The 13,616-nt window shown below is 40.0% G+C and overlaps 1 protein-coding gene across 9 annotated transcripts in view; it reads right to left on the bottom strand.

The window, feature by feature from the left end:
* Positions 1–13,616, bottom strand: part of L3MBTL3 (L3MBTL histone methyl-lysine binding protein 3) — a 96,523-nt gene that overhangs the window by 52,693 nt on the left and 30,214 nt on the right. For all 9 annotated transcript variants that reach the window (XM_024552172.3, XM_071219641.1, XM_071219642.1 and 6 more), the window contains 5 exons: positions 12,309–12,393; positions 10,651–10,742; positions 8,399–8,503; positions 3,273–3,408; positions 1,639–1,730 (listed from right to left, as the gene is read on the bottom strand). In XM_024552172.3, the coding sequence (XP_024407940.1) occupies positions 1,639–1,730; positions 3,273–3,408; positions 8,399–8,503; positions 10,651–10,742; positions 12,309–12,393 (510 nt within the window). The remainder of the gene's footprint in view (positions 1–1,638; positions 1,731–3,272; positions 3,409–8,398; positions 8,504–10,650; positions 10,743–12,308; positions 12,394–13,616) is intronic.

Raw genomic sequence — 13,616 nt, 5'->3', positions numbered from 1 at the left:
TCTTTTTACTATAATTGTACCACTATCATTACAAAAATGCAGAAAGCCATGTACCCGAAAATTAAGAATTAAGTACTGTCTAAATTGAAGAAGCAGTCACTAATGCTACAGAGATAACTTTACTGTCACTTTTAAGTCCTGAAATTATTTATCAGAGTTCTGGCCATAAATATTTGAGTATTCTAAGGTAGAGGAATCTAGAAATACAAAAATCAATTGCTTCTTAGATACCAGTCACATAGCCTAACATTAAGCTGTGTACTAGCAAAGCATGAAATTTAAGGAGACGGTTTAAAGCTGTCACTCAAATCCGCAACCGAAATCTTCATTGGGGAGCCAGAGAGGGATTAGGACACTCAGAGCAGGGAGAGCCAGTCACTGAGTTTTCCACCTGACTGGCCTCGTCTTGACAGAGAATACATACCAAAAATGCAGTATTTACATTTCAGCAACTAATCTATCCTTTCAATTAAGATACTTTAACATATGAACCTGGCTCATTTTCTATTAGCTACCCACCTACACACACACACATGCATACATGCCTCTCTTCAGTTCTTTAATTCGACCAGGCTTATGTTCAATTTGATCAGAGAGCTTTTAGGCATTACACTGATGCTCCAAACAACTGGTTAAAATCATTTCCCAAGTGGAGGTTATTTGGACTGGAGGAGAACGGTTTTCCCTAATCCTCACATTTATTTTCATTTGGAGGGAATGTTAATTGAAACATTACTGCCTCTTTCCACATTTTCACTCACTGCTGCCTGGTGGACCTGGAAGATGGAGCTCGTCATACTCTGCAATGTAAGCTGCACTACAGGGTGCATGGCTTCCATATGCTCCTCTAGGGGACGCTGTCTTCTTGTGGGAGGGTATGTGTGCTTTGCTCCAGTACTCCTGGGTTTGGGTGGGGGACAGGCGGGCCAGTAAATCTGTTTAATTCTAGGGCTCAGAATCAAGACGCTCATTTGATAGCAAATATAGGCCATGTAACTGAGCTCTTATCAGTTGTAGAGATAGTATTTTGGTGTTCTACCTGCTTACTCTCCATTCTTTCCAATTTGATCAGAACTTGGGTCAGGAAGAACATATGTACAGTATGAGGCCTCCTCAGAGATGCCAAAGGTAAAGGAAAGTAGTAATACAGGTCAAGGAGAACACACACACATCCAGATTGTGCTTCTGGTACAATAAAGCTAGATGCTGCAGGGAAGGTAAATAACAGTCTCTGGCATGCAAATCTAAACAGGGCTACATTTATTATACTATGTGAATCCCATCTGAATAGCACTCCTAAACAAGTAACAGTAACAATAAAGCATCCCATCAATTTAATTTTTTAATGCACCTTAACTGTAAATTACATCTGCATTTTGTACTATGCTGCCTTCTCCCATTCAACAGCAAAAAAAGGCAATGATGATATGGCTATAAAATAGATATTTATGAAGATTTTAAGCTAATTTTAAAGTTTAACTAAGGTAAGAGTACTCTACCAAAGCAATGAATTTTGTTATAGTTTCTTGTTATCACTTGTAATTTATCCTATGAAAACACCTGTAATTTATCCTATCCAACAAAGAAAAGGCATTTTCTTTTTTTTTTCCAAAGGAATGGTATTTTGGATGTACTTACTATATTCTGATTCTCAAACAGTGACTTGGGAGCAGCTTGAGCTTTGCATGTCTTCAGATAAGTCTGCCAGTTAAATTCTTCTTCTTTATAACCTAGGGAAAGAACATATAAACAGACTTAGTAACATATCAAAATATCTCACACTTAGTTTTCTAGCTCCATTTTTACCTGTAACTCAAACATGCCAAAATCAGATCAAGTGATTTCTTAAAAAAATAGAATTTAAAACGTAATTCATAGCTATGAATTTTTACACACAGGTTGTGTTTATTTACAATAAGTTATATATATTTTTTTCAATTTCAAATGGATGGTAATGGGTCTTGAAAAAAAAAAGGTGTAAGGAAGCAAATATACACTTTACTCAGGTGCTCTTCCTTTTACTTCCCAGTCACTTCTATCAGTATTTAGGTAGAACTCCTTAGCAGTAGACTACTGATCTAGAGTAGTCAAATTCCTTATTTTTCCCTCACTACTCTATTTCGGGAAACTAATTTGTACAAACGGAAGCTGGAAAAACAGTAATAGAGCAGATAAAATCTTTCTGGCCTACCACCAGAGGATTGATAATTCAAGATGTATGAAGTAAGCACACTGGTAAATTACAATAATGGAAATGTCCTTGCCTTAATTTTCACAATTTCATGTTTAATGTTGATAAAACCATCATTTCCTTTAAAAAGGATATCTAGCATTTTATTTCATGTGTTCATTTGCTCTCTTTCTATTTTCTTTAAAGTTCAGAAGACAGCAAGAAAATAACAGCTAATAACTCACCATATGTAAGAGGTCAATTTACATAAAGGCTTACAGATTTTATTTTTTGCCCTCATTTTTTCTGTGTTTTTGTTTAATCCTTCAGCCATTTGGAAATAGCATTCTGCCATCAACTTTTCACTTAAAACCAAAGGAGAGCTGGTCCACCAAAAACAGTAACACTGACACAGGCCAAAAACATCAAACTAGTAACCTAAATCTTTGATATCATGTAAACAGTACTGTAGGTAGCAGCTCAAAAAGAAGGAAATAAGGTATTACTAAATGGAGATGGACTGAAAAGATGGTATCTGTTATTTCTGGATTTTTATATAAACATGAAACAGGCAAAAATCATGGGCAAATTGTAATATAAAGCACTCAATAATTAAAAAGTAATTGCTATTAGTTCAACCACAGCCTAAATCAATTTTTAGTGTTATATTGTGCTTTACAATCCCCTAAATATTAACATCTGTAAATTCGATGCATAATTTTTGAGATTTTCAATATACGGAATTATCAGTAAATAAACTTAGTTTTGTAAACGGGTTAGAAGTAATTTTTCAAATCAGTTTTTTAAATAAATATATGTATATATATATACCTGCAGCTAAAATTTATTTGTAGTCAAAATTAAGTATCACGCAAATGTTATTTTATATGCAAATAAGTACATGGACATATGGTAGTTATTCTCTTCAATAGGATTCTACTTTTTTCTTTCACTTTAATGAACATATTTTTAATTGTGGACAATAAGCTTGAATTTGGGCCTACCTGGATTATAAAGCCTGAATTCTTAAAAATTCCAAAATTAACATGCAAAAAAGTAACTTTTTATAGAATTTAAAATAGAAAAGAAAAAAGTACAGTACCTTTGGGGGGATGGAGCTTATGGCCAGTTTTCTCGCACCACCCAACTGGGTGAATATCCAGGGCGTCTGCGTTTACCCAGAAGTCGTAGCAATCCGGATACCCGTCAAAGTGCAACTTCACCCGGTACCCACAAACCTGCAATGGGTGCAGGGGGGTTGATTAGAAAACAAAAGAGAAACACTGAGGATACTTGTGTATACGGACATCTATTATGATACAGTTTATGTTAATCAAAGTCTCCTCATTAAGAGCAGCAAAAACAAGCAAACAAATGACAAAACGTCAAGGCCAAGGCTATTGTGTATACGAGAAAAGCGGAGCCTCCGTGTTCTAGCCTTATCTCCAGTTCCACAGGGAGCACGTGGCTATGGGATGAAGGTACTTTTCTGACAGATACACATCCCCTTTCATCTGCTATGTTCTGCCAGCATGTGTCGCCGTGGAGAGCGGCAGGGCAGCAGCCAGCCCAGCGCAGGGGGCACACAGCCCCTGCAGCATCCCAGGGTGGAGGCGTCACTGCACGCTGTCTGCATTGCAGGCTCCTTGTCCTTTACAAAGTTCCATACATGGTGACATCCAGCCAGACCAAGACTGGCACACACACACAGAAGCCCAACAGAACCCTCCTCTCTACCAACTGTTGCGTTGGGAGAAAGAAAGAAAAGCCTACCCAATGCGTACTCAGGTGAGACAGGCTCCCGGGAATGCCAGTAAGAAATCACTTTATGTGACGTCTGTTGAAAGCTGTGGAAGTACATATAGGGTGGCAGCTGGGGAAATTCCAAGTTAAAAAGGCCACTGGGTATATGGAGTCTCAGCTGGGTCATTGCTCTGCCTTGGGCTCTTAGAAAGAAGTCCAGCCTCTCAATCTCCCTTCCCCCGGCGAAGCAGATGTGTTCCAGTGGAACCACACACCACACCAGACCTCTACGCACTCCAGGAGCACCTGCCCTGCGCAAGCCTGAACAAGAAGCCTGAGATGGAAGCCCAGAGCCAGGGCAATGAACAATCCCCAAAAAGAAAAGAAGCTGTACTGTTACTGCCACGGCAAGTCCTCCAAAACAAACTGTACAGGGTGAGTAAGGTAATGAGAAAATTGTGTGTGTTGAGTCCATGCATGTATGTGTACATGTTTGTATGTGTATGTCATGATTCATATACACACATAAATATGTGTATCATACACACATTTATATACATACTTGCATGTACATATAATATAGGAAAAATATTTGCAAGGATATATGCCAAATATTAACAATAATTTCTTCTGCGAAATGGGAGTGAAAAGGAAGAGGCAAAAGGGAGTGATGAACTTTTTGTATTTTATCTTATATATTAGTATTTTTTTCAATGAGAATGCATTGCTATATTACATATATAAAATTTACAACTGAGCTGACCACCCCGAGTGGAGACCAGTGTCCCTCTACAGAGCAGGGACTGGGATCCCTGAAAATACAATCTCCCAAGAAGGGTAGGTCCCACATCCTACATCCACCCCACGCCAAGAAGGAGCTCAGAGGCTGCTTCTCTTATCAGCCTGAGAGCTAGGCAAACCTACTCAGCTTTATACTCAGTTGCCTCTGGTCAGTGCCTAAGAAATAAGCCCCTTTATTAATCTATTCTTCTAGTTCCTCAGCGACACCTCTGAGCTTCTATCCCTGAGTCAACCTCCCTCTGTTTCTCCATCTCTCTACTATGCCTTATGAACTCTGGAATCCCATGTTTTGGTAAACTGTCTCCTACATCCTCAACCGCCTTGCTCAAAGGCACCCTAGCTGTTCCCTCTCAAGCCATCCCTCAAGCAGAGGCTGCTCCTTCTCCTGTTCTCCATCCCTCCGAGGCCCATGCCATGTAGCTGCACCCCATTGCCCTTATCAACCTGTGTGCTCCTCTCCCAACCGTCCCCTCCCATTCATCAGACACAGACCCCTGGCTTACTCTTTTCTTCTCCATTCTGAGTAGTTCCATCACACACATAGGTGCCTCGCCCGATAACTTGGACCCTGGCTCCCTGCATTTCCTCTCTACTTCAGACACTGTCCCCCATGGATACTGTCTCATTTAGAAACTGCACTGCCTTTCAACTATTAAATATCCACCCTACGAAGACCCCCTCTATTCAGTTTGCTAACCCAGCTGCTCCCAGGACACTTCCTAATCTCAATGAAAACTCCAGCATCTCACAGCAATCCACTTTTTCCCCAGCAAGCCCCCTCACTCTAAGTCTCCCTGATTTGGCAATTACTTAACACATTTTCTTGCCAACACTTTAAAACTGTTGCCTGGTGTCCTTCCCAAAACACTTGCCTAACAAAAGTCCGTTCTCCCGAGTATGCACCAATCATGCACCTACACCTGGACTAGGGACTGGTGCTGAAGGAAAAAAAGACACAGTTGACCCTCATTATTCACAGATTTCATACCTGTGAATTCACCTATTTGATAAAATTTATTTGTAACCCACAAATAATACACGTGGGGTCTGGATACAGGTGCGTGCGCGGCATGACAGGAAATCTGAGTGGGCCTTCGTGCAAGACCCCAGACAAGGTCGGGTAAGGCCGTGCTCTGCCGCCTTGTTTCAGGTCTCACACTGTTAGCAGGTGCCTCTGCACAGTCTATTCAGTGCTGTGTCTTTCATGTCTGTGCTTTTCGGGGGTCAGTTTGTTGATTAAAATGACCTCCAAGCACCGTGCTGAAGTGCTGGCTAGTGTTCTTCAATAGAGGTGTGAGAGGGCTGGGAGGTGCCTTACAGAGAAGATAGGTACACTAGATACGCTTCACCAGGTACAAGTTATAGTGCTGCTGGCTGTGAGTTCAATGTTAGTGAATCAATGGTAGATATTAAATGATAAGCTGTCGGAACAGAAACACATAAACAAGGCTACATATTAATCAATTGACAAAAAAGTTGTGACCAGAGGCTCACAGGAACCTAACCTTTCAATTCTCTTAGGAGCAATAGCTCAGTATTTGCTATTTATGAACTATATCTAACTCAATGAGAACTGAATGTCCCTGTATCCTGGACTCTCCCTACTGAAGAGCAAACCTTCTAGAAGGGCCTGTCTAGTTCCCACTCCCATTCTTCACATCTTTTAAAAATCCTTTCAAATCCTCCTCCCTCTCCTTCACTTACAAACTCCATCCTCACTCTAGGCAGATGATTTACCTTCCATGGAAAGGGCATTCCCTCAAATGTCTCCCTCCAAACTGGCAAGCCTCCCTGTGCACACACCCCCATCCTTTCTGCTCCCTCTGGATGGAACCCAAGCAGAGACTCCTCCCCCAGGCTAAGCTTGGACCTCCTCAAACACTCTAGATCCCCCTTCTCCTACCCTCATCTTAACAGTTATCTGCTCCCTACTGGCTTCTTCTACACTCTTGGTGAGAATGTAACAACTAATAAATCTTTTTTGGAGCACAAATAGCAACATGCATGAAAAACTTTAATGTCTGTAACTGTATTCACATGGGCGCGGCTTATAGTGATGAGAAAGTGAAGACCATTCAGATTTTTCTTCTTCTTTTTTTTTTTTTACCATTCAGATTTTCATCCATATGAGAGCAGTTAAAAGAATTATGACAATTCAGTAAAATGGAATACTACCAAATGGTTAAAAAATATTATGTATGTATACTACAGAAGATACATGTCACAAAAGCAAGCACAAACTATTATGTATGATGCCATTAATATGTAAAAGAGAAAAATATAGATGTACATATTTTTACACGAAGAGAAGAACATCTGGAAGGAACACAGTAAACTACTAAGAGCCATTATCTCTGGGATACTAAATCAGGGAAGAGGGTGGGAGAGGCCTTATTTTTTGTAATATATGCTCTTATACTAGTTGAGGTTTTCATGATGAGCAAACATTACTGCTATAATAAAAAACCAGACAAGCTAAAATAAATATTCTTCATAATCCAAGAGTTGAAACATGCCACAGAGACACACGGGCCTCACAAAGATCCCATTCCCTTTTACAGCTCAACATCTCAAAAGCGGTCCGCGCTTACTGAATCTGCTTTCTCACCATGCTTACATAAAATGCAGCTTTTCTGAGAGCTAGTAAGAGTGCACTGACATGTGGAAGCACTACCCCACGGCGCTCTCTCTGCCGCTGTGCACTGTTGTTCACCGTGACTGTCACCGTCCAGCCGTCAGGTGTGATCACGTTCTAGAGCAGCCGAAACTCTTACCAGATTCCCTAAGTGAAAGGTCGCTATGCAAAATAAAACTAATACGCAAGATCATCTCACTCTTTTGGGGACATTTTTAAAAAGATACACACCCCTGGCTCAAGGGAGGGAGCAATTCTAAGAACCGTTCTCAGTAATACAGGGTGTGGCAAAAGCAGCTTTAAAGATTTTCATATGGAAAATAATACAATCATTAATAAATAATAATATAAGAATAATCTCTGTGTTTCAAATACTCAATATTGTAAACCTACTTTTGCCTCACTCTGTACGTTAGACTAAGATATAGATAATTGACTTGTACAATTTTTCCTGAAAAATTTCACAGGGATACCTCAAAATAGCAAAAAAAAAAAAAAAAAAAAAAAAAAAAAAAAAAAAATCTGTCGATCTGTTCCTTATGCTAAAAGAGTATCTGTTGATCTGGTCCACACCCTGACTGGCGTGGCTCAGCTGGTTGGGCATTGTCCTGTAAACTGAAAGGTCCCCAGTTCGATGCCTGCTTGGGGCACATGCCTGGGTTGTGAGTTTGGTCCCCAGTCAGGGTGTGGACCAGAAGCAACCGACTGATGTTTCTCTCCTTGTCTTCCCCTTTCTCTAAAAACAAATAAATACAATCTTTGAAAAAAAATTAAAAGAACATAGCATGGGAAAGACTACCTCTTAGAAACTGTGTGGCCTTGTATACATCACCTAACCTCTCTGAGCTTTAGTTCTTTCATCTAGAGAATAAGGATGAAAAAGCATGACCTGCAGAGGATTTCTGTAAAGATTAAATGAAGTAATGCACACAAACCACTAAGCGCCATGCCTGGCATAAAGTAAGCACTCAACAAGTGGTATCTTTTCCCATTATTAAAATTCCACAATCACCATTTTATTTTAGTAATAAAGATGAAGGAAAGCTTACCTCAGCCACAGTGAGGACGCAGTACACAGACTGATGCTCAGGGTCCACGCCTTCTAATTTCATGCCGACTTTAAACCCGTTTTTGTTATATGGAAAGGATTGATACTATAATAAAAAAATGACAGCAGTTTTAGTTATTTTTTTATCCTGAAGGTCTAATTAAAAACATGAATAATTACCATTCTTAAATAAAGACTATTTAACCAAATACATATTTTTTTTAAATCCACACCTGAGGATATGTTTATTGATTTCAGAGAGAGAGAGAAGGAGAGAAAAACATCAGTTGCTTCCTGTACACGCACCGACGGGAGATGGAACCTGCCAACTTTTTGGTGTACAGGACGATGTTCCAACCAACCGAGCCACCCGGCCAGGGCCGTAAATAATTTTTTCACTTTGTGGAAGGATGCCCAACCAACTGAGCTATAGGGCTGAACTAATTAAAAAAAAAAAAATCACCTAATGAGCCAACAGAAAATGGACAAAGACCATAAACAGGTCACAGAAAAGGAAATTTAAATGTCTTATATATTTGAAAAGTTGTTCAACCTCACCCACAAGAGTCACACAAAGTGAAATTACACAAAAATATATCTCACTTATCAGGCTAGTATGGACAAAGTAGTTTGAGAACACTGCTGGCAAGACTCTAGGGAAACAGGTACACACACACATCACTAGCAGGGATACAACTTGGTACAACCTCTAGCAATCTCATGGTATCAATTAAAAAAAATTCTCTTTGACTCAGCAATTCTAATTCTAGGAAATCATCCAACAGAGATACCCACACATGTGCAAAATGACGGGTGCACAAGGGTATTCACTAAAACACAGCAAAAGATTTGTGTATCTGTATTTCATATGTACATATAGTATTCCATCTCATGTCTGATCTACAATTTGAATCACTCCCTGTTGGCCGACATGTATGTTATATGTATGTTGTGTGTCATAAATTTGTCAGTCACATGTCAATCAATAGGGAGCAGCTTAAATTGTTATGGAACAGCCATAAGATGGAATTTTATGCATTAATATAAAAGAATACGAAAGGAATGAACTGAGATGGAATAATTTCCAAACTAAGTTAACAAAAAAGCAAAGTTTACAATATTATGAGTAACCTATGTTATCATTTGGTTTAATAGAGGGGAGAGGATTTAGATGTGGGAGTGTGTGTGTGTGTGTGTGTGTGTATAGCTTATCTGTACATATAATTTTTTTTAGAACATTCTTTTTTTTCCCTGTCCATATTACTCTTTAAAAAAATGTTTTTTTTTATTGTTCAAGTACAATTGTCTCCACTTTCCACATGTAATTTCTTCTTAAATGTGTAAAAAGGCTATTTTTCATAGGACCAAAGTTACAGAATATAATTATATATAACAGGTTCATATGTAACGACTATTATGTTTAGTGTAGATGTACTCATCCTAACATTTACTAGTCATCACTTTTTAAAGTCCCTATGTTCCTACATATATAACAAGGTATTGACGACAGACTTATTACATGCCGTGATTAAATATAATTAAGTAATTTAAAACCAGGAGCCAGCAGCCTATAGTCTACGGGTCAAATCCAGCCCACCACGTGCTTTTGTAATTAAAGTTTCACTGGAATACAGCCATGTTCATTCGTTTATATATCGTTTATGGCTTTTTCATTAAAGCAACAGCTGAGCTGCTGCACTTAGACCAGATGCCCCACAAAGCCTAAAATGTTTACTCTCTGGCCCTTTATTAAAAACGTTTCCTGACCCCTGTTTTGGTTCATGAGCAGCAGCTCCTAGCTACAACTACACGTGGTATCTATACCTTTAAATTACTTATGATCAAATACTTTCATTTACTGTGGTTAACTCGCTTTTAGATTTTGTTGGGATATCAAAAAAACTCAGTAATCCATTTTTATTCTCCCAAACTCATGATGTTGACATGAAATTTCATGCCAGCTTTTCCTTATGTACTAGTTTTTTAGAAATAGCAGAAGTATCTTTTAAACTTAAGTGAAAGATGGTAAATGCTGAGAGAAAGGGGCACACGCGCAGGTCTGCGGCCTTGCACACGCACGGGCGGAAGGTGTGCATGTACGGAGAGAGGTACCCCTCCACGCAAGTACACACATGAAAAACAGCATGCTGAGGAAATTATCCCAAGTCACACGTCCCAGACAGACAGGGCAAGGACAACCGTGACTGCAGCTCAGTAATGCCCTTAGAGACAGAGCTCTCCAGGGAGCCAGACCTCTTTGAACAGCTTCGCTGGCACTGCCACAGCTTTCTCCTCTTCCAGGTAGGATGCCCAGCACCAAGCTTTCTTCCCTTTGGGAGGCAAACCTGAAAGGCAAGTGAACCACAGATGTACATGTGAACTCTACTTTCCTAAATACCACTAGGCCTGGTTCTTCTTTCATGACCACGGCTGGTAATTCTGTCTCTTCTCTTCCCTCCTCTGCCAAAGAAATGAAAGCTAGGCAGTGAACTATAGCGTACATCCACAGTTAGGAGGGCAGAAGAAAGACACAAAGAACTCAGAGGAAATTACGAAGACAGCGCAGGGCAGAACAGTACCATGGAAGCCACAGTAAGTGAGCACTTCCAGAGGCAGGATGCTCGAAAAACTGCCTACGAGATCAAGAAGTTGAAGACTAAAGGTGGCCAGTGTACTGAGTGGTGAGGTAATGGCTACCGATTTGGAAGAAAATCAACTCAGGGAGGCCCGGATTTTGAGCAACAAAATAATATATAAGTGATAATGATATAGTGTCAGCTAAAATCAATTTTATTTTAGATTAATCTGACAAGTAATGGAAATAAAAGGAAGAATGCAATAGCTTGATAGGTAACAAAATTAAAGTGAAAGGTATTTTGGCAGTGAGATTTGAAGCTAAGGTGGAGCTCATGAAGAGAAAAAAGTCTGAATAGCTAAGGGTTAAAAAAAAAGGACCAAAGGAGCAAGGTCCCAGAGGAGACAGGGCCCTGAGAATAGAAGTGAAGGGGAAGGGAGAGAAAGATAAATGACATTTTTTGACACAAAGCAGTAAGTAACTGAGAATTGATTTGCTTTAATCTCAGTAACATAAAATAGAAGTCATCTCCACATGTAAAAGGTAGGCTGTGCACCTGAGCCAGGTAGAAATATTTCAAACTCTTTTTGAAGACTTAACAGATGAACAAGCAAGGAATGCATCCAATCACAGAAGAGGAGCACTGGGTTCCTGACCCTGATTTGCTGGGAGTGGAGCTGTGCGAAGCGGACTGACCAACAGGAGGAACTGGTCAGGCAGATGTGGTGGAGGATAAACCCAGTGGAGGCCACTGGGGCCTCTATGAAAACAACGTAAGGTCCATGCCGAAGAAGGTGGTGAGTTCATCCACTCAAGTATTAAAGGGAAGGGCCTGAGGGCTGGATTCCTCCTGAGAATCAAGTGTTGCCAGGGGAACAACCAAAAAGAAAATGGTCAGGAGGCTGTGGTTGGAGAGGAACTATAAGAAACTTACAATATTAGGAAATGAACAAGAACGCAGGTTTTAGTAAAGGTGCAGAAGTAAACGAGACCTGTTTGATGAGAAAATAAAGGAAGACGTTCTTGTGTTTGCCCAACACTAATTAGAAGACCATACTAACTTCTACTCTTTCCCTTATCTACTTCCTCAAAACCATAACCTTTTTAAAATCTTTATTATATTTTTTCCTTCACCATTTATTCCTTATACCCCTCTCCCCCAGCAATCACCAAAATAATAATCTTTACTGACAAAATTTAATTTAAAAAAACAAAGCAAAGTATACCTTAACTGCCCTAGCATGCATTACAGCGGAGACTAAAATGTCTACCTGCATGAAATTTTTAAAATTTCATAAACTTGCAAGTGAAACCTTTTTTTTAAAAATTAACTCACTCTGCTTTAATACAGCTGAATCACCTCGTCTTTTCCTTCGGGCTCTCTGTGAACCCCTCAGGATTCTTCCATCTTGTTTGTTCTCCTACAATAAGAATGGAAAATTGCGGTTTTTAGAAGTTCAAGAAATTGGCACCGACAAAAGTAGAAAGCTGTCAAAAGCATTACTTTTTTGTACTTTTCTACAATTTAATGTCCTAAGTTTTAAGGAAAGAAAGAATATATGTCATTTGAGAACTGTGATTTTAGCCTACAGTCCTTACAAAAGGAGCATTTCCACCAATTACCCAGAAGAAGAGCAGGGATCCTCCTGCTCCTGCCTCCGGGGAACACTGTCTCCTCTTAGCTCCTTGACCCCTTCCTTCTGATTTTCCCCACACCTCAACGGGCCTCTCTTCTCAGTCCCTTTGCTGGTGTCTCCTCCAAGTCCCCTAGGTTTTAAAGATCACCTGTCTGCCGAAATCCCCAGTCCACCCTCCAGTCCTGACCTCTTCCTTGACTCTACAGTCATGCATCCACCTGCCTACTTGGGGTCTCCACTTGGACATCAGCATCCCAGACTCATACTGCGCAAGTAACTCTAGGTTCTGTACTCCAGCCTTGCCTTCCCATCCTCAGTAAATGGCATCAATATTCAGTAAATGGCATTGTCATCCAGTCAGTGGTTCAAGCCAAAAACCTAAGAGTTATCCTGGATTCTTCTCTTTCCTTTACACACCAATGACCCTACCTCTAACATCGACCCCAAATCCATTGTTCTATCTTACATAGCCCTCCTAGCTTGTCTACTGCAATAAAATCCTAACTGGTACCCTGATTCCACTTTTGCTCTCCCATGTCAAAGCTAGAGTGATCATTTTAAAACATAAGTTGTATCAAAGGATTCCCTTGCCTTTACCTTTCCAATGGCTTCCCATCATGCTCAGAATAAAGTGAAAACCCATTATTCTGGTTTACCATAAAGCCCTACATAAATGCCCTGGACTTCTTCAGTTTCTACTTACTCCACTCTCAACTATATTCTTTTTTTATTTCTGCAAAGAAAACATGCTACATGTTTTCCTTAGCTATTCCACTGCCCAGAGGGCTCCTCACTCCTAACTTTACAGTGCTGGCTCCTTTATTATTCAGAGCACATTGTTCATGCCACCTTCTCCGGGGGGCCTCCTTGACAACCCAGCTTAACAAAGTCAGCAAATCCTAAAGCCCTACTGTGCTGTGTAATTTGCAGCACAGCACTCATTACAGGCTGACACTTCTGTTTATCTCACTGTACGCTCCCTTAGTGAGAATGTAGTGTCCCTGAGA

This window comes from Desmodus rotundus, chromosome 11, assembly GCF_022682495.2.
Source record: "Desmodus rotundus isolate HL8 chromosome 11, HLdesRot8A.1, whole genome shotgun sequence".
Lineage (NCBI taxonomy): Eukaryota > Metazoa > Chordata > Mammalia > Chiroptera > Phyllostomidae > Desmodus > Desmodus rotundus.
This window is presented reverse-complemented; position numbering and strand designations above follow the sequence as displayed.